Source organism: Bufo bufo, chromosome 1 (genome assembly GCF_905171765.1).
Source record: "Bufo bufo chromosome 1, aBufBuf1.1, whole genome shotgun sequence".
Lineage (NCBI taxonomy): Eukaryota > Metazoa > Chordata > Amphibia > Anura > Bufonidae > Bufo > Bufo bufo.
The window spans coordinates 456,549,748-456,573,855 of record NC_053389.1 but is presented as its reverse complement, the minus strand read 5'-3'; the positions used below and the strand labels follow the sequence as shown (position 1 = coordinate 456,573,855).

Genomic DNA, 24,108 nt, shown 5'->3' with positions numbered 1-24,108 from the left:
CTCTGAGGGGGTCGGTACCACTGAGGTCACTGTTGCTCTGAGGGGGTCGGCACCACTGAAATCACTGTTGCTCTGAGGGGGTCGGTACCACTGAGGTCACTGTTGCTCTGAGGGGGTCGGCACCACTGAGGTCACTGTTGCTCTGAGGGGGTCGGTACCACTGAGGTCACTGTTGCTCTGAGGGGGTCGGCACCACTGAGGTCACTGTTGCTCTGAGGGGGTCGGCACCACTGAGGTCACTGTTGCTCTGAGGGGGTCGGTACCACTGAAATCACTGTTGCTCTGAGGGGGTTGGCACCACTGAGGTCACTGTTGCTCTGAGGGGGTCGGCACCACTGAGGTCACTGTTGCTCTGAGGGGGTCGGCACCACTGAGGTCACTGTTGCTCTGAGGGGGTCGGTACCACTGAAATCACTGTTGCTCTGAGGGGGTCGGTACCACTGAGGTCACTGTTGCTCTGAGGGGGTCGGCACCACTGAGGTCACTGTTGCTCTGAGGGGGTCGGTACCACTGAGGTCACTGTTGCTCTGAGGGGGTCGGCACCACTGAGGTCACTGTTGCTCTGAGGGGGTCGGTACCACTGAGGTCACTGTTGCAGAGGTTTAAAGGGTTTGTCCTATGATCGATATTTATCACCTGTCGTTAAAGAGGACCCCTCACCTCTCCGGATTTGTCTGTTTTGGAAACTACTTGCACCCCCCATGTAATAACAATCCTGGAGCATCTATTCTTATAACCTTATAATGCACAATTCCTCTGTTATTCCTGTTATTACTTGCTAGCAGTTTGCAGTGAAGGTCCAGAAGGGGGTGTCACTGCACAGCCTGATATTATTTAATCAGTGCTGTCAACTGGTAACCCCCCGCTGGACCTTTATTGTAGACTACTAGCAATTTGTTCATAAGTTCTAGTAGGAATAATAGAGGAATGGTACAATATAGAGTCATAAGAATGGATTCCCCAGAATTGTTATTGCATGGGAAATGCAAGTCGTTACTAAAACAGACATGTCCCTTCAAGTACATGATCGCTGGGGGCCTCACCTTGGTTACCATGTTCTAGTGTTCTCTGGGTCAAGTATGGATAGGTAAATAGTGTTGATCTTGGGACAATCCCTTACATTTTTGCAGCTGTTTCTGTGCCGCTGGTTACTGGGGTTTGCCATCCATCACGTGGCCATTGCTGCCTAACAAAATCACGTCCTTGTAGATGAGCTCTCAGGTGGGTATGTCGTGCCACCGGGCTGTTGGTAGACTCTGAACAGATCTGAGGCACTGACAGAGCAGGACACAGGCACAATGGATGGTGGTGCATGCTGGTGCCAAGGGCACAAGCCAAAGACCTAGGCACATACTTCTGGTGCCAGGCGCTCGCACCGCCAGTCACTTGTTGTGGATCTGGATGATGTCATCACGCAGTGAAAACCACCAGGCTCGCCTGTAGATCTAGGGTGCAGCAAACTTTGGCACTCCAGCTGCTGTGAAACTACAACACCCAGCATGCACACTTGCTCAGCTGTTCTTGTAACTCCTAAAGAAGTGAAAGGAGGATACTGGGAGTTGTAATTTCAGAACAGCTGGAGTGCCGGAGGTTGCTTATCCTTGACCTAGAGGCTGTCATTTTGTGTTATACTTGATCTTGCTATAAAGGGGAGTTCATCTTCCATGACCCATTGCCCTATCTCATGCCACCAGATAATGCCACACAATTGCCACCACCGCTGTGGTTACTGGATTATACAGTCTTACAGTGAAGACTTCATGTGCTTGGCAGAGGGACTGTATGTCCTGGAGGCTGTAAATGGCCACATGCAGTCCTTGTAGCACCATGTGCCTCCATGCGGTGCCGCATTACAGAAGAAATCCTTATAGCAAACAATATCTCTAGTTCAGCGTCTGATGGAACATGTTGCAATGAAATATCCTTGATGTATTCATAGGAAAGCTGACAGGTGACAGAGGTCTACGGGTGACAGGTCTGTCCGTTATGGCGGTTGTATGGAGGTCTCCTGTTGGCATGTCCAGGAGGCTTCAGACTCATCATTATAGAGAAAAACAAGGCGCTCAGATCCCCACCTACACTAAATGTAAGGAGCCTTGTTATTGGTTGTTTCAGGCAGTAGCATCGCTGCGCTGCCTGTGCCCTTCACAGCGCTCACTGCGCTGATGAATGGCAGGGAAAAGTCTAGGGACTTTTCCAGGGAGTAAAATGGCTTGTACAGGCGTTATTGCGTCCTCTGGCAGGCCCACCATGGCTGCCACCTCTGGGAACGAGAAGCACATCCTAGCTGCAGAGTAAGAAGTCAAGCAGTGCAAATGTGGAGTCATTAGACACTTACCACCACACCAAGTGCTGGGCCATCAATGAAATTGCTCCAGAGATGCAAGGCCGCTCCAACACTAGTCAGTCTTGGGTGGGTAAGGGGCAGTCTGCCTACTTCCTCCACTGCTCTGGTTTGGAGGTGGAGGGGATATGCAATCAACCAGTAGGAATCTAACCAGCACCAGCCTAGTATACATGTTGGCCAGGCCAGCCCAGTATAAAGCCTTCCCTGCCTGGGATATATGTGGGCCAGGCCAACTCATACTTAAGCATATGTACAACAAGTACACAGGAGTATCCCCAATAGAGAAAAAAAATTGCCTTGCTTTTTTTTAAAAAGCGAAGAACTTTAAAATATTTTCAAACTATTGGTGTCAGATAATGCTCCATGCTAAACCACAGCGAGTCATGTCCCAGGCCACACATCCAAATAATGATTCAATAATCAAAATTTAGGTTACATGTTCAATTAGTCGCGATTTTCATTTTTTATACAATTGCCCAGCCCTACCACCTGCTGTTTGTTCTTTTCCTTATTTCTCTGGCTACCTCAGGTGGTTGTACATGCATGATTTCATCTTTTAACTTCCACCAGCCATATCTCCTGTTAGAATGTGTGACAGTAAGGGTCCATTCACAAAACACGGACACCGGCGATGTGCGTTCCGCATTTTGCGGACCGCACACCGCCGGCAAATGCCTTTTCTTGTCTGCAATTGCGGACAAGAATAGGACATGTTCTATTTTTTTCCGGAAGTGCGGATCTGCAGATGCGGATGCGGACAGCACATTCCGGCCCCATTGAAAATGAATAGGTCCGCACCTGTTCTGCAAAATTGCGGAATGGATGCGGACACATTTTGCGGACGTGTGAATGGACCCTTACCGGGAGGAAGCTGCTGCTGAAAGGACACACCTCATGGGAAAGGACACATCCCTCTGAGAACGGATACGCCCTCAGATTTGCCAGCATGAAATAAATCTACTAGAGCAACTGGAGCAAAGAATGGCGAGATCTCTTGATTTAGGAGGTACAGAGCTGGTTCTAGCTCTGGAATAAAGAGTCTGATTTTCACCATGAGTCCTGTAACCATGTGCCCTGCACAAAAGCATTTAGGGCAAAAGAAGCTCATGTAACAGAGTGTGCATATCACATCTTTTACTATGGAAAATATTACACGTACAAGTACGTCAGGAACATTAGATACATATTTTGCCCTGTGTCTTTTGCAATGACTATTAAAATGAATCAATAAAAAAACAAACACACTAAATGTTTAGCCAGATGTTAGCATTGTATTTTGGCTTTGGGCATGGTGCGGAAAACGTTGGGAGTGATCCAAGATAACGGCGGGTAGGAAAAAGGGGGATTACTCAAAGATGCAGCCAGGAGAGAGGAGAATCAAGGCCAGGAGAGAATTAAGGAGATAATTAACCCATTCAGCAAAACAAGGATTTGCAAGACAATTCTAAAGCCTTACAAAAACCAATCAAAGGGGATTGCAATTGTCATCAGTAATAAGGAGGCAAAAGGGGATGTGAGACATTAAGCCTAAAATAAAAGCCGCTTTATATATACTGAACAAAAACTCTATAAGCAACATTTAGAAATATATGCAAATGTCGCAGAAGATTTTTCTACAAGGGCATCTTTCATTTGGGAAACATTTCTCCGAACCGCAGAATTAAAGAAGCTATTGAGAAAGATAGCAGGGTGCAATTTAGTGCCATGGAGGATAGAGGTGGGCAACAGATTGCCGTTTCATAGACACCAACGAAAGACAAAACTTGAGAAGCTAGTTGCAGATTTTAAAATACCCTAACAACAATGATACAGTATACCCGATGAATGCGGAGAAGAAAAGCTGGTCTGTCCAATGGCACAAAAGAGAAGTTTTCTGTTTAGCAGTATTTTTGTCTTTTACTGGACCCATCGTTTTGTTTTTACCATCTTTGTTCCACCTTTTATGGCATTACTCTACTCTCTGACTAAACATGTACACAGCAGCAATCTCCTAAAGCAATTCTATTCCAGCTAAATATTATTATTGGCGCTAAATAGTCTCAAAATTAGGATGACAAACATTAACGTCATAAAAGGTGGATAAAACGATGGGTCCAGTAAAATACAAAAATATTGATGAACAGAAAACTTCTCTTTTGTGCCCTTGGACAGACCAGCTTTTCTTCTCCCCATTCATCGGGTATACTGTATCACTGCTGTTTATTTCAGACATCTATATAGATAGAAATGCAGCGTCCTCTAAGTTGACTTACCTTTAAGACAGCAGAAATTACCTCACTTATCTTTAATTTGTGAAAAACAAAAACATCATAAAACGCAGATACTGCCAAAACAGTGACTCCTTGTTCTTTCCATAGCATGCTGCAAGCGGCACACAATCCACTAAAAAGGATCCAGCACCAGCTACTAACAGAATAGCTCCTGGTCGAACAATGCTTTATGTAGCATAGTAATGAAAGTAGAAAGAAGAGTCCAGCTCCCACATCTGCTCGTCCTACTATTCCGGCAACAGCTTCCGTATGGATCGGATGAGAAGCAAACAGAAGGCCAGCTAAGAGTGTCCAGCATCCACTACCAAACAGGGCTTTACAAAAATTCGTGAAAAGGCCTGTGACGGCTGAATGCAACAGGATATTCACAAGGTGATAGCTCCAGGGTTCTAGACCCCCAAAAATGTAGTTAAGGCGATAAGAAAGAGTGCATAGAGGACGGTAAGATTTATGGCTGCCACTGTGGGTAAGTAAAGTCCCCCAAAAATCATTGAAGAATATTTGGATCCATGGAGTTTCTGGAAGCAGGTCCTGATTTGTCTTGATAGCCCGGCTACAATAAAAAAGAAATCATAAGAGAATTAGCATACATGTAAACAGTAAGCAAATTCAATTCATATTATTACATATACTATACAGCAACATTTATTAAATTACTGTCAGTGGCCAGGAACTGAAAACCAGCCATCTGCTCCCATTTGGTTAAAGACTAGTTCCAATTACAAGTGTAACATTAACTCCAACTCCTGATAAGCAGTGAACTTTGTATGACCAGATGAACAAAAGTGACATCTACTATGAGCTCATTTCTGTCCTTTTCCAACTCCATTCAAGCTTTTGGTTTGGTATACTGAGATTAACACACGTGCTGACGGGAAGCGCACTAGAGAAGAAGCTTCGCAAGCTAACGGCTTTCCATGAAGAATGACAGCACAAACAATATAGAAATGGCCACTGTATTGCCTTGTTGATCATAGTTTTTTTTCATTTTTATAGAATTACAATAATGTTTTTAATAGTTGTTTGCTGTATATTCCTTGTTTCTTGGGTTTCTTGGTTAGTCTGTTAAAAGGAGACTTATGACCACCATAAATAAAATGTACCTGAGCTATAGACATTACATATTTATACATATAATAGTTAGTTATGCATGAACAGAATAAATAATATCACATACGGTACTACTTAGAATAATTATTAGTATTTTTGGATTCCTATACAAATTATATCTATCCATGATCTATGGCTGAGCTAGTAGTTAGTAAACTCTGAATCTCATCCTAACAATCATTTCCTGAACCACCAAAAAAAAAGACAAGGGAACAAACTTGAGTCTAAAGGATTAGGTCAGATAAAGTGTCAGGAACCGACCTACACAGTGTCCAATACTGTGATTTTTTTACAATACTATATCATATTTGCAAAGTGGCATAATTTTAAAGCTCCAGATGCATGAAAAAATTGGATTTGAACAAGAAAGGCAATATAAAAACCTCACATACACATGTTATCTTTATAAACTAGTAAGTAAAAAAATAAAAAAAATACAGACTAGGTTTTGGGTCAAGTGTTCTAAACCTGTGGTTCAGTTAACACAATCTTTGTGGTTCGTAATAAAACATGTAAAAGAGATTAAAATAAAGTTAGCGTCTATTATTGCAGATCAGGTTTTCCGGCATGCTTTAGACACAATCTTTGGGTGCAGTACTGTGTATTTAAACTCTCACTGCTGCTCTAAGCTCACGTAAGACTTTAAGATGGCACATCTGGTTATACTGGCAACGATACATAATAGATATAAGATTTTCTAGTATAGTCACTAAAGACATATGGGGTCATTTATCAAACTGGTGTGAAGTAGAAATGGCTTAGTTGCCCATAGCAACCAATCAAATTCCACCTTTCATGTTCCAAAAGGTGGAATCTGATTGGCTGCTATGGGCAACTAAGCCAGTTCTACTTTACACCAGTTTGATAAACGACCCCAATGATCCCCCCCATTAAAACAGGCCTACTGCTGAGGCAACCAAGTTCTATGAGTAACTGAAGTAGCATGTTAAGTTTCCAAACTTACATAACTATTCATTATACAACAATTGTACCTAATTATAGTGACATTTTAATTATCTGACATTTTATGACCTATCGTTCCTAATGCTGATGTGACATCAACTTTCTAACATTTCCAGTTTCCCCTGGAAACTTCATATCGATGGTCACCAATTACACTGCAGTTCTCTTGCAACCGCAGCCCATGGCGCCCCTCGATTACCTGGGCTCTGAGGGAACAGCTATTTGAAAAAGGGCTGTCCAAGCTCAACAGTTCAATCATTTACCCTCATAAACATCTTCAAAGAAAAATAAAACAATGCAACTTTTATATTTTGAACTGCTGAAAGGACAAGATCTTCTGATCAGCCATCTGAGGCTTCAAAAAATAATCCAAAGCAGCCGGAAAGAATTCTTTAAATACATTCTGTGGTCAACAGAAGATGGAAATTAATTTTAAAATACATTTCTAACCTTGGGCTTTGAACAGATACATGCAACTTAAATTATAAATCTAGTCTTAGTAACCACCACTCATTGTACCCAGGCTGCCATGTATTCACTTCACAACAGATGTGGTTTTGTCTTTCGCATTCAGAACTATTTACAACGGAAATCTGATAAATACATGAGGTTAGCATCAAGGCATGAATTTACTAGTGAATCTACTCAATATCGGTAGACCTTCTAAAAATGTTGAGCGACTAAGGCTACTTTCACACTAGCGTTCGGGTGTCCGCTCGTGCACTCCGTTTGAAGGGGCTCACGAGCGGCCCCGAACGCATCCGTCTGGCCCTAATGCATTCTCAGTGGAGGCGGATCCACTGAGAATGCATCCGCCTGCCAGCGAACAGCCTCCGCTCCGCTCAGTGAGCGGACACCTGAACGCTGCTTGCAGCGTTCGGGTGTCCGCCTGGCCGTGCGGAGGCGAGCGGATCCGTCCAGACTTATAATGGAAGTCAATGGGGACGGATCCGCTTGAAGATGACACCATATGGCTCAATCTTCAAGCGGATCCGTTCCCCATTGACTTTCAATGTTAAGTCTGAACGGATCCGCTCAGGCTACTTTCAGACTTAGAAAATTTTCTAAGTAATAATGCAGACGGATCCGTTCTGAACGGATGCAAACGTCTGCATTATCGGAGCGGATCCGTCTGATGAAACATCAGACGGACCCGCTCCGAACGCTAGTGTGAAAGTAGCCTAAACTAGAGCAAAACAAACATCTGTAGCACCTATACTGGTTGGCAATGCCCATGTTGGAATCACCCTGCCAACACCAGCAGCTTCTAAGATTCCAACAGTACTTGGAGAACCTTGGATTATTTATTTTAGCAAGACATAGCCATGAGAGGGGCATATGGAGAACACTACCGCTCAGGGCCTCCCTCTTTGAGTCAGGGCAGAAGGCCACTTGCAAACAGTAGCACTCTGGTGGATCACAGTCCATGTATTAAATGGACAACCATTCTTTTCAATGGCCACCATGTAAACATTTCACCTGCATGGCCACAGTAGGAAAAATGAATAGTTAACTGGATATTCCCCAAGTGATAACATCTCATTGACAGGGGTTTACATAACCGGATCCTGGCCACTTTCAGTAAAGAAAAGAACTGTGTTAGGGTACTTTCACACTTGCGTTAAACTTTTCCGGCACTGAGTTCCATCCTAGGGTCTCAATACCGGAAAAAAACTGATCAGTTTTATCCTAATGCATTCTGAATGGAGAGCAATCCGTTCAGTATGCATCAGGATGTCTTCAGTTCAGTCACTGTACGGTTTTTGGACGGAGACACTTCCGGCATTCCGCAACACTTGCCGGAATGCCGGATTCATGGAAATGCATTAATGCCGGATCTGGCCCTAAGTGTTCCAGAAAATTGGAACCGGGTTTGCGGTCTGCGCATGCGCAGACCTTTAAAAATGTGAAGAAGATAAATACCGGATCCGTTTTTCCAGATGACAACCGGAGAGATGTATCCGGTGTTGCAATGCATTTGTGAGACGGGTCCGCATCCAGATCCGTCTACAAATGGTATCCATTTGCATACAGATTGCCGGATCCGGCAGGCAGTTCCGGCGACGGAACTGCCTGCCGGAATCCAACAACGCAAGTGTGACAGTACCCTAAATTAGACAATGCATGCAACTACATGTGAATTTTATATAGACAATCCTTTCTGTATATTCTGCTTTACAGGTAAAAAAAGGACTAAAGGCAGCAAGGTAGCAACAATGTCATTGATACATTACCTGTGTAATCCTAGAATAACCTTTGTAGTCATACAACTGGTCATAGAATTAGAAGAACTGTCAGGAACACTAGTTTTCTACATGTATGTTTAGTTACAATTACTCAGTATGACAAAAGTTTGAAGAACTCAACACTGCTTTGGGATTCTGGTGACATGTCTCCTTATGAACCCTATTTGGTGCAGTGTTGACATGGAGATCTTGCGTGGGTCCAAGCAGCTAAATAAAACAGCACATACTTGGCTTGGACAGCGGGAATTGTGTGCTTAGCTGGAACTTGGTGATCATATGTCTCTATAAGAGACTTTGGGGCTGTAACATCAGGCCACGGCAATTTTATTGCCCTTATAGCAGATGGCCTTAACATTCATATCCAAGTCACCACCCATGGGTGAGGCTTACCAACTATTTATTGTCTTCAGTGTTGGCTGCTTTTAAGGCTTTCTCTATCAGTGCACAAGAGCTGATTATCCAACCTCTGGTCTCATTGGAGGCTTGGAAACTTTATCATCTCTTCGATACTTCACCCCACATCTCTGCCTGTTGGAGACTGGCTCTTATGTATAACTAGAGGCACACAACAAGCTATGAAAACTTACTGTACTTCCATCACGGCCAGAACACAACGGGGGTCATTTATCATAGACTGTCGTTTTACATCGGGCTTTGATATCCCCTGTGGAGGACACTGCACTTAATTTATGATGAGATGCAGGCCTTGTCATAAATTAAGAGCATCCCCTGGCAGTCTGTGCACATAGAGTGCACTACTCCAGACCCTGACTGCAGTAGATTTCAAATGTCATTTACTCCAGGAAACAGGCATAAATTTTAGTGAATTTACCTGATCTGATGTCCCTGCGCTGCCACTCCCAAGTCTCGAGGGCGGCGTAAAAACACGTACATGTACAAGTTTATATAGTCACAAAACGGGACCATGCCACTTTTTTGCACCAAAGACTGGTGTAGGGAATCATAATAATTGCCCCCCTTCCCAAGGGGTATAAATCTGCATATTTACTCGGATACTAATTTTCACTTTAATTAACCTTACTATACGGTAAGTACTATTCTAACAATCCTTACTGTAACATTTGTACTCTGCATCGTACAGTAAATCATGTTTCATGTACCCTCCAGACAGCTAGAAGGAAGAAATGCATCTGTTGACAGTAACCTCAATTGTTCCTCCATGGTAATTTGTAATATTGGAAGGTATGAAAGTAAAATTCTATGAGTTTCAAGTCCATCAAGCTTCAGCGGATGAATATTCTAAACCTTGAGGGTGTTTTGGTTTGGAAAGTAGCCAGGATAAAAGTGCCTTGCATTACAAGAGCTCCATACATAATGCCAGATGAACCAGAGACACTCCTGAATTACAGAAGAGTCACTGGTTCTACCGATGGCTCGGCCGAACAATAGGCCAAGTAATTTTTACAAACTAAACTGCATGGATACAAATTGTTTTGATTCATAAACCTCTAGTTCCCAAGGCCTCACATGTAAGTTTGTTTGTTTCAGTATTTTGTGGTTTTAGGAATCCAGAGTTGTGCCAATACGACTTAAAGGGACTGTGCACTTTTAGTGCATATTGACATGAGGCTGCTTTGTTCACAAATTTTCAAGTTTCACAAGTGTTTCTTAATGCGTTTTTCTCTTAATCTATATAGCATTTACATGTTGGAATACTGGGTTGTGCTAGAGGGATCTACTGTTCATACTGTAACTAAGGAAAAGGACATTCAACCACGGTCAGCAAATCTGGAGTTGTGTCAACCAGTCAATGACCTGCATACAAATAAACACAGGCGCCTCTCTGCCCCTCTACCCACTGCATCTTTCTAGCTTTTCATGTTATTATCTAACTCAAGCCCCTGTGGCATAAAAATTTCGTGCATGGACCCTTTATTAAATTATATGGAATCCCTGAGGGTTCACACCAGAGAATCATCGGTATTTATGTGTGCATGATACCTGTGCAATATTTGTATGGAAAATGTCCTCTTTAATACGGAGCTCAGAGCTTTTAATTTTTTTTATGGATGCAAAAGGGCTTAAAGGAAATGCGTCACCAAAATTTTATCTGTCAGTTAAAACCAGATAGTGACATATCCTTTTTTCTATTCTGTTTTTATTTTCTGATTACAGATCTATTTATTCCATCTCTATCTCTAAGGGAGAGTTTTCTGGGCATGCTCTGTGATCTGTGCAGAGGTCATTGTACAAAGAGAGAATAGATAAGATTTGACAATCACCTATTGTGTATGGTGGATCCCATCTTATCTGCCATTCTAACCCTGCCTGTAATTATATCACCTCTGTGTATAGATAAGCAGGTAACTGCAGTAAAGTGATCTGTACAGATCAAGAAGTGGTGCCTATTATTAGGTTCAATGGAAGTGAGAAAACGGCAGGATTTTATGTTTCTTTGTTTAAATATACTGTATTTCTCGCTTTATAAGACGTGCCCGATCAAAAGACGCACCCCAGGTTTCAGAGGAGGAAAATAAGAAAAAAATATTTTTCAGACCTCATATCAGATCCTCAGATCAGACCCCCATAAATATCAGGACATAAGATTAGGCCCCCATATCAGGACATCACATCTGACCTCCATGTCAGAACACCATCAGACCTTATATCAGCCCACATTGTCAGAATCCCAGCAGACTATCACTCATATTGTCAGACCCCCCCATCAGACCTTATATCAGCCCACATTGTCAGACCCTCATAAGACCTCAGATGAGCCCACATTGTCAGACCCCCATCAGACCCAATATCAGCCCACAATGTCAGATCCCCATCAGACCTCAGATCAGCCCTCAATGTTAGACCCCATCAAACCTCAGATCATATTAAAATAAAAACCTCCTCTTACCTATCCTGCGCCGCGGCTCCTCTTCACCTCCGGCAAAAGTTGCGCTCCCCTGTCTTCCCGGCCTGCGCTGCCCTATCACCTGACTGCGTGCAGCGTCAGGTCATAGTGCGTGCCGGCCCCAGAAAGTAAGACCCAGGAGGGTGAGTACCACTAGCGCTTGCGGCGCTTTGCTCCCCGCTCCTGGCACTAATGCATACTAGTGAGTGCTTTCATAATGTAAGCGCTCACTAGTATTCACTTTATAAGACACATGGCCATTTTACCCACTTTTGGGGGGGGAAAGTGCGTCTTATAAAGTGAAAAATACGATAGATATTGACATGGAAAATTAAAAATAATATCATTCTTTAACCCCTTAGTGAATACGCACATTTTTTTTAAATCGCATTCCAAGAGCTATAACTTTTTAGTTTTTTCATCAATGTAATTGTATGAGGTCTTATTTTTTGCAGAACAAGTTCTAGTTTTTAATGCACCATTTGGGGTACATGTAATGATTGATTAAAGTCAGTTGTTTAGCTAAAACCCCCTATGTTTACATCAGTAAAAAGACATATTAGTGGTCACTAAGGGGTTAAAAATAAACATAAAAACATGATTTAAGCAATAGATCAAGCAATAAAATGTAGCATCAGAGGCACACTTGACTGCACGGGTGATATCATTAAAAAATTTGTTAATAGTCAATGTGCAGTTATGGGGTAGAACAGGTTCTTGAAAATACTGAGCTTTAAGCCTCATGCACAAGACTGTATGTATTTTGCGGTCCGCAAAAAAACAGATCCGCAAAAAATATGGATGACGTCTGTGTGCATTCCGTATTTTGCAGAACGGAACAGCTGGCCCCTAGTAGTACAGTCCTATCCTTGTTCGTAATGCAGACAATAATAGGACATGCTCTTTGTTTTTTTGCGGAACGGAAATACGGACACACGGAAACAGAATGCACACGGAGTACCTTCCGTTTATTTGCGGACCCATTGAAATGAATGGTTCCGCATACGGTCCGCAAAAAAAATGGAACGGACACGGAAAGAAAATACGTTCATGTGCATGAGGCCTTAATATCAGAATGGTCAAGTAGTGATGCATACTGTATACGCTTCGGGTCATCTCAACAGTAACTAGGATTACCACAATACATACCAAGAGCTGTGCGATCTGGACATCACTCCACACAAAGCAAATATGGTATGTAGCTCTGATGAGTATGCGGAAACAGCCATGTATGTGATAACAGACGACAACATATGTCAAGTCTCAGGAATGGTATAATACACCCTTATACCAGATTTGCAAGCAGAAAGTATAAACAAGCGTCTTTCCTTGACATCACACTGAGCGCAGCTGCAAGACCATTGTAACAGCAGTGAAGATGAATGACCGCTTCCTTAAGTGCTGACAATCTAATGTAATTGATAAGCAAACATAACATTACGGTGGAAAAACCTGAGCATCGGAATGGTTTGTAGCAGGTGTTTTTGTGATAAATGAACACGTTTTCAGCCAACTCTTCCATTAGATAATCAAGCTGCTCAAAAATAATGGAACTACCATAAGAGATAGCTAACATAATGTTATAATATTATACTGCACTGTACCTTTACAGCGACACTTCCTACATATATTTAAATATTCTATGTCTTTTTTATTTTTTTAAGGATTTTTTTTTTTGTGTCATTCTATAGCTCTTATATCCTCCTTTGCTTAGACTTTTAGGTAAGCCTCACTTGATTCTCAGTCAAACCATCACAGTGACCAGAGAGGGAAGGAGGATGAGTAACTCAAAAATAGCATTATTGATTACACTGATAAGTGCAATGCATTTCTGGGGCATCTTTATCTCAGCCTATCAAGAGAACAATGGAGCTCTCATATTGCTTTTCAAATTCTACACCTACAGTTATCAGGAGGATTACTCTTCAGATAACATACTCACAGCAAAAGTAAACTGACAATGGATTACCTATCAATATAGGAAGCTGTGTTTACTGTTACAGAAGGAAACAAACACTACAAGTAGCAGCACCCTACGTCATGTGCAAAGACACATGCAAATACTGGAAATGTGGGTTCACCTGAACTGTTTACTGCTATACTTACTATACATAAAAATTAGAAGCTTATTGCACACATTGTTGATCAAAACTATGTCAGGGTCATCTACCAACGACAAGGCTTCAGCAGATAGGAACCTAGACTACCAGACTTGCTTCTCCTGGGCCTAAGCCTACAAAATTCAGGCCAATGTAGGATCCAGCTATGCTAAGCTCCAGTTAAAAGCCTTGAATAGGGCAGCAGTGCACAGTCAAAACTGAGGCAGCTACAACCCTAAATATGCAATGTATAAAAACCAAAGTTATCCAGCACCTCTAAACAATATGAAATAAAGTACATGTACAAGTTACAGAGTTTTACAGAAGGACAACATGTTATATTTAAGTTTTAATGACATAACACTGCCAAAATGAAAAAGAAAAACAACCCAAAAAATCTGCTTTTCTGATCAAAACAGCCATGTAAACATGGAGAGCATCTACTTGGGATATGTGACCCATGTGCGATCAGCAGAGCCTTGTAACATCCATGAACACACCAATAATAGAAGATGCCATGTCTCAAATTATACATCAGCACACATCAATTACATACCAGCAATTATTTTTCCTTGCATTAGTCCCTGTTACTAATGGGACCCACAATGCAATTTCTTTATCTCAATCATAAACACTAAAAACAAATCCCATTGTAAATAATCATGCATTGTGTGTTTTTTACTGGATATGGCTGTATGGAATATTCCATCATTTTCTTTGTGGTATACTGATGTATACTGGTCAGAGGGTACACACTAAATGGACATCATTAAACGTTAACATAGCCTTATCCATACACCTCCTTGATGTCATTCATTTTCAGATTAGACCTCCATCTTCAGTAAAAATGTGACAACTACTAGTCTGTATTACAGAGAAAGAAACATGCACTGCAATCCAGTGCTTTAGTCATGTGCTGGTCCCAATATATCTACTGGTTTCCGAACACAGCTCTTGTGTTGGAGCAATGTATATGCAAGGTGTCACAACGAGCGTTTCATTAAAAAGGTCACGCTTTATTATGGAAGAGAAAACACAACAGCATTTGTGAGTCTGCCGAGAATTGGGCCTTCCGTGCCTGTCACTGCAATGACGAATGAGAAGCAAATCACCCTGTCTGGGAGCTGGCTGGAGCCCACTGTTCCTTGGGATAGAAAAGATAATGTAGATCCCTGATCTGCAAGGCAAAGCTGGGGATGAATGCCTTAAAACAAACATTCGCCTTCAGACTGTCAGTGGCTTAACAGTTTTACCAGCAAAAACAAAAAATGTATATTTTCTAGTACTAAAATAATAGTAAACTATAATAAAGAAAGAAAACGAAATACAGAAGTAGCTTTGGTGTGAGTAAATATTTTAATATTAAAATGTGCCAGGCAAGAAAATAAATGATAATTCTGTTCCTATTAAAACAGCCTGAAGAAAATTTGCTGAATTTAACAGTCACCATATTGTCACTACTGAAAAACAGACTAGACAAATAACGGCACCTGGGGAAGTAAGGTTGTGTCCACATCAGGTTCTTGTCCACGTTTATGCACAAAGTATCTGTTAAATGGTTGCCTCAGATGGATGCAAAGTGGCATTCGTCACCATAGGATTCCATTGTAAAAAAGAAAGCATCCTTTTAACATATATGTTTTTCTGATAGACCCTGCAGGATGGAAAAGTATTTGCATCCTTTTCTATCAACATAGAAAGAAAGAATATTTATCAGTATATATCTAGATGTTTTCTAATGTAATATGGGTACAGAGATAATGGTGAAAAAACACAGTCAGCACCGACTAATAAAAAAGAAAAAGCATACAATTTGTATAGGAATATGATATGTCATGTCAAAACTACAGGTGGGCCCTCAAGTTACAATATTAAGTGGGGCAACCACTGTATGTTGAAACTAGAGATAAGCAAAGTTCATATTTTGAAATTCGTTCACACTTCGTTTGGTGGTAAAAGGTGAATTGAGTCCTCTACTGCATAACGGAAACGGGACGGATTTGTTTTGCAGCCCATAGACTTATTATGATGGAATGAATAACGGAATGCCTCTAAAGGCATTCCGTTATGCATTCCGTCATAGAATTGCGTTATGGTCCGTGGTAACGGAATCCATAATGCAATTCACCTTTTACCACCAAACGAAGTGTGAACAAATTTCAAAATATGAAATTCGCTCATCTCTAGTTGAAACCATTGTAATTTGAGTCTATATAGTTACAGAATCTGAGATGGAGGCCCCAACTGAAGCCTCCAACACAGATGTGAACAAGTCCTAATCGGATAAACTAATAAATGAAGCCTCCAACACAGATGTGAACAAGTCCTAAGAAGATAACAGAGACAGATAAAGAAATCCTTACTTACAACAGTGAAGCTGTAAATCACTTTCTATGATGAGGACAAGACCTCATGGAGCGCTCCTCACCTGACATCTAAAGGAGTGGTGGCACAGACAGAGGGCAATACCACACTGTAATGTAAAGAGAAGCTAGTAGAAAACCAATACAGGTGATTTACCAGAGACATGGCCATGATGATTGGTTGGATCTGAGTCTGAGGCATTATATGCTGGGTCTAATTTCAACTTATGATGCCCCAGGAAAGACTGCTGAATCCTTACGTCACTGTATCTTGAGAGACCACTCTATGTATTTGAATTGGTGTAAAGGCACATGCAATATATACAAAAACTATACCTAAAGATAACGAAGATAACGTAGTAATTGCTACGTTTTCCGGGAAGTAATTCTGATTCAAACAGATGGGAACAAAAAGTTGGTGACTTCCAATATCTATAATTAGAGCTTTGGAGCAATGTTTGCTTTCTCATGACAAAACAGAAACTTCTTTTTAATTCATCAGTGTCCCTTAATACTTCTAGTATGCAGTCTCCATGGAAACATCCGATTGTTCTCTGTTATACTGAGGCCAGTTTCTATAGGGACAACGAAGGACAGGAAGACCAGACGGTTCAGGACAAATTCCTTTTCCATAAATGTTCAAGGGAGGTAATAACTCCTTGTTTGGGATGTCACTGCTTTCTCACAGATAGCTTGTGAATACTTGTCATTTCCTTGCTGAATGGGCAGAATTCATTGCATAGCAAGTTAGAGGGAGAAAATACAAGACTCATTCGTAACCCAACACACTAACAAAAGACACGCTGAATTTCAAAGTGACAGTGTAAGAAAAGGAAAGAACAAAAAGCCTGAGTTTAGTGGCACACTGAGAACTGGTAATGGCTGTTCAAACAAGGGAAACTGTGCCCCGTCCCACACTCAATATCCCATTCTGATGGGAAACCACCAAGAACAAGCCACGAGAGCCTAATTATCACTCGTCATCTGTCCCATTGCTCACATATAGTAGAGGAGATAAACACTGCAAAGTGCCCAATCAACTTTTGGCAGAACGGAAAGGAAAAGAGTAACAAATGCTCCCAAGGCTGACATCTATGAAAAGAGCCATTATCCCAGACAGCTTAATGTAGTTTAATTATTTGCACTGCTGATAACGATACTTTCTCACAATCTTTCAAAAATTATACAAATGCCAAACAGAATTTTGACAAACCTGTATTGTGAAAATCATGTAGCCTGAAATCTCCCCAAAGGACTCCCCTCCCTATACAGACCAAAATTCCTGTGGCAGACTTTTAGTTACAATATAGATTATGCAAACTGGCCTTTTCTATGATAAAAAACACCCCCGAGAAGACCACTGTTCAATGCTGTTTTGGATGGTCCTCTCGAAGAGGCTTCGCTAAGAACACAATTACAAATAATATCTGTAAATGGTAAAGTAAAACAGAACATTCAAATATGGTTGAAATGGAAGTTATAGAATTACTTGAAAGTGTTCTTCAAAAAGAACTACAATCCCATTCACCAATGTCAAGTAGTCTTTAAGTGCTCATTAGACACCCAAGATGTGCTCCATCCAACAACCAACTAGCTAGAAAACCAGAAGACCTAACAGAGCGAGCTTGAAATCTATTTACAAAGGCCATACTCAGATTGTAGAGAGATTTGGGAAGATGTTGGCTTTCGGAGAGGCATTGTATGGGGTTTTATTTGATAACTGTCAATCATCCTGAATGCTCCTTCATTGCCCCCAACAACTGTGTAGAAGGGACTTCAAACACTCACTGAGATGAATGATCCCTTTACTTCTCTACGGACAAGAATTCAGTTTCATTCAGTCAATGTTTACTAGAATGTAAATCAAGGAGTAGATATGATGTCAGCTGCTACTGTAGGCCTAAAATATTTAAGGGCTCTTTAGAAGTTCCTGTATATAAAATTTAATAGGTAGCAATCATACATAAAAAAGCCATTACTGTACAGGGACAAAGAGGGCAGGCAATGCATAGATAAGAGTGTAGATCGTGAGCGTTATAACATTTTATTAACACTAGATTACACATTTAGGACACAGCAGCGTCCAGTACAGAATATTTTTACTTGTCTTACTATAGTATATCATAATATAAACTTCCTTGAAAACAGATACTTCCACATGGACGCATGTGAATGAAGATGACAAGGATAGCGTAACATCAATATCTCAAAATTCATGAAATAAAACAGAAGAAAGCCTGAAAACACAATAAAGATCTGTTTACTTCATGGATGTCCAAAAGGAAGTCCATTTCCAGTGCTGAAAATGTAACACTGTAAATAGACTTCAAGTAAAGGCACTCCACGACCTTGAGCAACGTACAGTACATTTTTTTTTCATCAGAGTTGATTTTTACAGAGTAGAACAATGCCTGGAAACGTCTTGATGACACTGGCTGAAAACGTATTAAGGGACATTGACAGTATCCAGAAACACTTGTCAAGGAAATGCCATAATGTGATCATATTAGAAGTCACCAAGGAGTTCCGAGACCCTACAGGAGCACAAGGTCATGATGACTAATATTCTTAAACATGACTCTGCCCCAGCTGCTGTAAAAGGTGATGGTGAGCCTTATATCAACCAAGATCATGAGCTGCTCCTGAGGGAGGCTGTGAACTATGCTTGAGTTGAGGACATTGGTAAGACACAGGTGCAAGTCTGTAGAATGTAGCAAATAAATGTCTGCTATCAGTACAAGAAATATCTACAGGAAAAAGGCCATTGACATCTTTTGCATGAAAGTGTGTAAACTTAATTCCAAGTTTAAATTGTAACATAGTGGGCCAGGTTTGATATTAAGTCCATGCCTTGATTTTGTATAAAATTGTGGTCTATTTTGGCACAAAATGTAACATAAGCAATGTTTTTACACCACTATTGTGGATCATGATTTGCGACTTTGCAAGCTAAATGAAGCGCGGCTTAGTGGGAGGGACTGTACTTTGCTGTGGTGGAAATTATAGCTGAAGTCTACGCCTGTAGCTGATGTAGGCTTCAGTTTCTAGAGTACGGCAGAGGAAATATCTACCTAATTTTTTTAAGATATATCTCACCCCAGTGCAGAGAGATCAAGACTGGCGTATAGATATGCCAGTCTTGATATATGTCCATCACTGTCTTTTAGACATATTTTTTCTGGGTTTGACAAAAGGTATCGCATAGGTTACTTTCACATCTGCGTTTTCAATTCCGCTATTGAGATCCGTCATAGGACACAATAGAAATCGGATCCCTCCCCCATTGACTTTCAATGGTGTTCATGACGGATCCGTCATGGCTATAGAACAGGGTTCCTCAACTCCAGTCCTCAGGGCCCACCTGCCGGTCATGTTTTCAGGATTTCCTTAGTATTGAGAAGGTGATATAATTAGTGTCAGTGCATCAGGACTTACCACAGGTATTCATTCTGTAGGATACTCTCAAATCATGACCGGCAGGTGGGCCCTGAGGACTGGAGTTGGGGAACACTGCTATAGAAGACATAATACAACCGGATCCTTTCATGATGAATGCATGCGGTTGCATAATTGTAACGGAAGCATTTTTGCAGATCCATGATGGATCCGCAAAACACACTAATGTGAAAGTAGCCTTATAGGGAAAGGAGGCATGGCCAAAAAATGTAACTTTTTGGAAATAGTTAGACTTTTAGACAGGTTGGCTTTAGATGCGCCAGACTTATGATTCAACCTAAGCCACTGTGATAACCCTGGCGCATTTAAAGACTTTCTGTTCATAGGAAATCTAGGACACTGTATTAATTGAAATAATCTCACAAACCTTTAAAGGGGCCCTGTCACCATGAAAATGCAATATAAGCTACAGGAAGCATGTTATGCAGGAGGAGCTGAGATGAGCAACTAAGTCAGTTTTCCTTTACACTAGTTTTGATAAATGTCCTCCTATGTTCAATGTGGCAGGTTCCCTTTAAAATAAAAATACTTCAAATAAACAAAAAAAAGCACAAACACAGCAAAAGTGCATTCACAGTTAAATCTGAGGCAATCAGTCTCTCAATTTGTAGTATACAAATTAGTTCTCCTCTTGAAGGAAGAAAATTACCCCATATCAGCTAAACCAGAGAATCCATAAACGGAAGAGACACTCATATCTAGCTAGGGATGAGCGAACTTCAAGTTTTGAAGTTTGAGTTCGGGTATATGATGAATTGCGTTATGGATTCCATTACCATGGACCATAACGCAATTCTATGACGGAATGCATAACGGAATGCCTTTAGAGGCATTCTGTCATAATAGAAGTTCGCTCATCCCTAATTCTAGCCCATCATCAGTACAGAGCAAGGTACTGTTTTTGGTTGGATGCCTTTTACACAGCTCTGGGGATACTGAATCTCACTGCCAGTGATTGGAATATTATCCCTGAGGAAAAAAGTATGCAAATATGTTCCTCCTCACATTTCTACTACAGCTCTAGGAAAATCCACTTTTGCTCAATTCCCTATCATCATATAAACTCACTTGACTTATTCTTCCGTGATTCATAACCTCTCATCACTATTCTATCTTCTAATATTTCATATCTGCAACCCATCAATCTGGATGCTCTTGGATGCATCAATCACAGCAGACAATGGTTTGCAACAAACTATAACAATATGAAGCCAAGAGCATGTACGTGCCTAATGCAAAGGGCATGAATAACAAAAACTAAATTATGCATTTAAAAAAATAATTTAACAAAAAGCAAATTTCATTGCACATATTTATAGTTTTAACTGATTGCAAATGATAGCTCAAAGCGAAACGCTAACTAATTCAGGACCACCAAAGTTGTCCAGAAAACAACAGTTATTTCCCATGCGTGCACTTGTAAACAACATGTGGTTTGTTGGGGTAATTAGCATAAGACAAGTCACTGTGACAAAGGGAAGCCATCAAGGGCTGGCAAAATGGAGAGCAGTTCAAGCGTTCTCATCCCTTTATACAACACTGACAGTAGCCGTCCCCTTCTGTTTCTAAACCATCTATACAGAATAAGGCAAAGTGGTTATTTGTCGCAAAGACAATGCAGAGTTTTTAGCTCCTCTCTACAGGGAAGAGGGGCGCGTTTATATTACTAGGACAATTTATGCCATTTTTTTGTGCTGAGAAGATGCCTCCTTAGATGCCTACAAACTCTAACAGTGAATAAAAGATAATGCAGGATAGATAACCAATAGGACCACCAACAAAGGTACTCTTCAATGAAGACAGTAACCGAAAACGACAAAGCTCATAAGACAGACATTATACACAAATACCACAGAAGGTCTCTTGAAGTTGCCTTCTGTAGATACCTGTAGACCATGAAATATCTTGGCTAATGCAATGATTGTCAGCTGTTGATCACTTCTGACATCTAGAACCTTTCATTACCACATATGTACATTTCAAATATAAGTTCAAGAAAAGAGAAGCAGTATGTTACCAGTAGAACTAGGGGTCTCTCCATGTACATTTATCAGTGACTCCCTTGTCACGGTGTCATTCAATTTAACAATATCCATATGGACACATGTATAAAGAAATAGCGAGCATGGTCCTTGAAATAACATATCGAAACGCAGAAAATGTTTCTTTGTAGACACACATGAACAAATGATCTTTTCCGGGAAAATAATACCAGATAAATGTCTTTTGTCTGAACTAGCAGTTGACTAGCATATCACTAAAAGACTTACCGGGGTCATCCAGGAAAAGCTATTTATGACTTATCCTCAGGATAGGCTATCAATACCAGATCTGCGGGGGTGAGACACCCAGGACCCCCGCTCATCAGCTGTTAGAAGAGGCCTTGAGCGTTGCGGCCTTTTCCTAGGCCAGTACTGTACATTGAAATTTTTGTTGTGTTTAAGAAAAAATCTTTTATTCATGCATTATTTTAAAATAATGCATGAATAAAAGATTTTTTTCTTAAACACAACAAAAATTTGAGTGCCTCAATCTCTATTATATGAATGTGGCTATCTTAGCCTTTTGCTGGCACCGGGCCATTTAGAGTGCGGTTCGCCATTTCTCTTCAACAGTACTGTACATTGGTCATGTGGCTTAGTTGCAGCTCAGTCCCATTCAAGTCAATGGACCTAAGCTGCAATACCAAGCACTGCCACTATACAATGTATGGCGCTGTCATTAGCCTGCATCGCTCGCCGGAGCTTTGGTGAGCGCAGTGGCTCCCTAAAACAGCTGATCGGCGGGGATGCCAGGACTTGGACCCCTGCTGATCCTGTGGATGCCATTATCTTTTCTAGGATAACCCCATTTAAAGGGGTTTTGTGATCTCATACATTGGGGGTATATTGCTAGGGACATGCACCAATCTCTACAAAGAAGCCCCGCAAAGAGAAGGAGAGTCGACCACGATTGCGCGGCCGCCCTTCATTCATTTCTATGGGACTGCTAAGAATTATTTCCGTCAGCCCCACAGAAGTGAAAGGAGCCGTGGCCGCGTTTGCGGGGTGCACTTCCGATTAATTTATATGGATCTTCCAAAAAAAGGCCATAGGAATAAACTGAGGGCAGGAGCACATGTGTAGTGCACCCACTGACACTTTGCAGGCTACATTCTCAGTATAGGTGCAGGTCCCAGACGTGGGACCAGCACCAATCAGACATTGGGGCCATATTCAAGTGTTATGCCTCCAATATCCAAGATGGGAATACCCCATTAAAGAGGACCTTTCACCTATTCTTACTCTATGAACTAAGTATACAGCCATGTAGAGCGGCGCCCGGGGATCTCACTGCACTTACTATTATCCCCAGGCGCCGCTCCGTTCTCCTGCTATGCCCTCCGGTATCTCCGTTCCCTAAGTTATGGTAGGCGGAGTCTGCCCTAGCGCTGGCCAATCGCATTGCAGAGCTCACAGCCTGGGAGAAAATAACCTCACAGGCTGTGAGCTCTGCGCTGCGATTGGCCAGCGCTAGGGCAGACTCCGCCTACCATAACTTAGGGACTGGTATCTCCGCCTACTATAACTTAGGGAACGGAGATACCGGAGGGCATAGCGGCAGAACGGAGCGGCGCCCGGGGATAATAGTAAGTGCAGTGAGATCCCCGGGCGCCGCTCCACATGGCTGTATACTTAGTTCATAGGGTAAGAATAGGTGAAAGGTCCTCTTTAACATAAAAGTTAGATTTTAACAACAGATCATTTTCTGATGACACATTCCCTTTAAAGCTGTACATCTGGGCCATCATAATCTTGGCTTCAGTTCCACTCAACCATTTTCTGATATCTATGGCCGCTTGTGCATACTATTTTAGAGGGTTTTCCAGGAAGACACATTGATGGCCATCTTTCGATAGGTCAGTGAGTAGGGATGAGCTTAAGTACCTGGAAAAGCCGTGTGCAGTTATGGATAAATATTGAAGGGACTGTATTGCTCCATAGGGACTTCTGTCATCAGACCCCCACCTATCACAAAATGATGACCTGTCTTAGAGAGAGGTCATCAATGTGTTTTCCCAGAAAAACCCATTTGAAATCAATGTGCAATTCATTTATTGTTTTACCACGCCAATTCCAAGTTGGGCCGTTGTGTAAAATGGAAATAAATGTAAATAAAACGAGAATGCAAATCTCATAGACCCATATTCTATTCAAATATAGAATTATATAGACATTTTACCATTTCATAAAAAGTTGGGAAAGGGGCAACGGCTGGAGGAGAAATTTACAACTAAGTCACATGACTGGGTATAAAAAGAGCATGTTAGAGAGGCATAGGGGGAGATAAATAAAACTGGCTTAGCAGTCCATAGCAACCAGTCAGATTTCATGTTTTGCTATTCACAG

The 24,108-nt window shown here is 41.4% G+C and overlaps 1 protein-coding gene across 1 annotated transcript in view; it reads right to left on the bottom strand.

Annotated features, from left to right (window-relative positions):
• Nucleotides 1-24,108, bottom strand: part of TMTC2 (transmembrane O-mannosyltransferase targeting cadherins 2) — a 315,620-nt gene that overhangs the window by 205,593 nt on the left and 85,919 nt on the right. Inside the window, exon 2 of the mRNA XM_040413087.1 lies at nucleotides 4,600-5,170. Within this exon, the coding sequence (XP_040269021.1) occupies nucleotides 4,600-5,170 (571 nt within the window). The remainder of the gene's footprint in view (nucleotides 1-4,599; nucleotides 5,171-24,108) is intronic.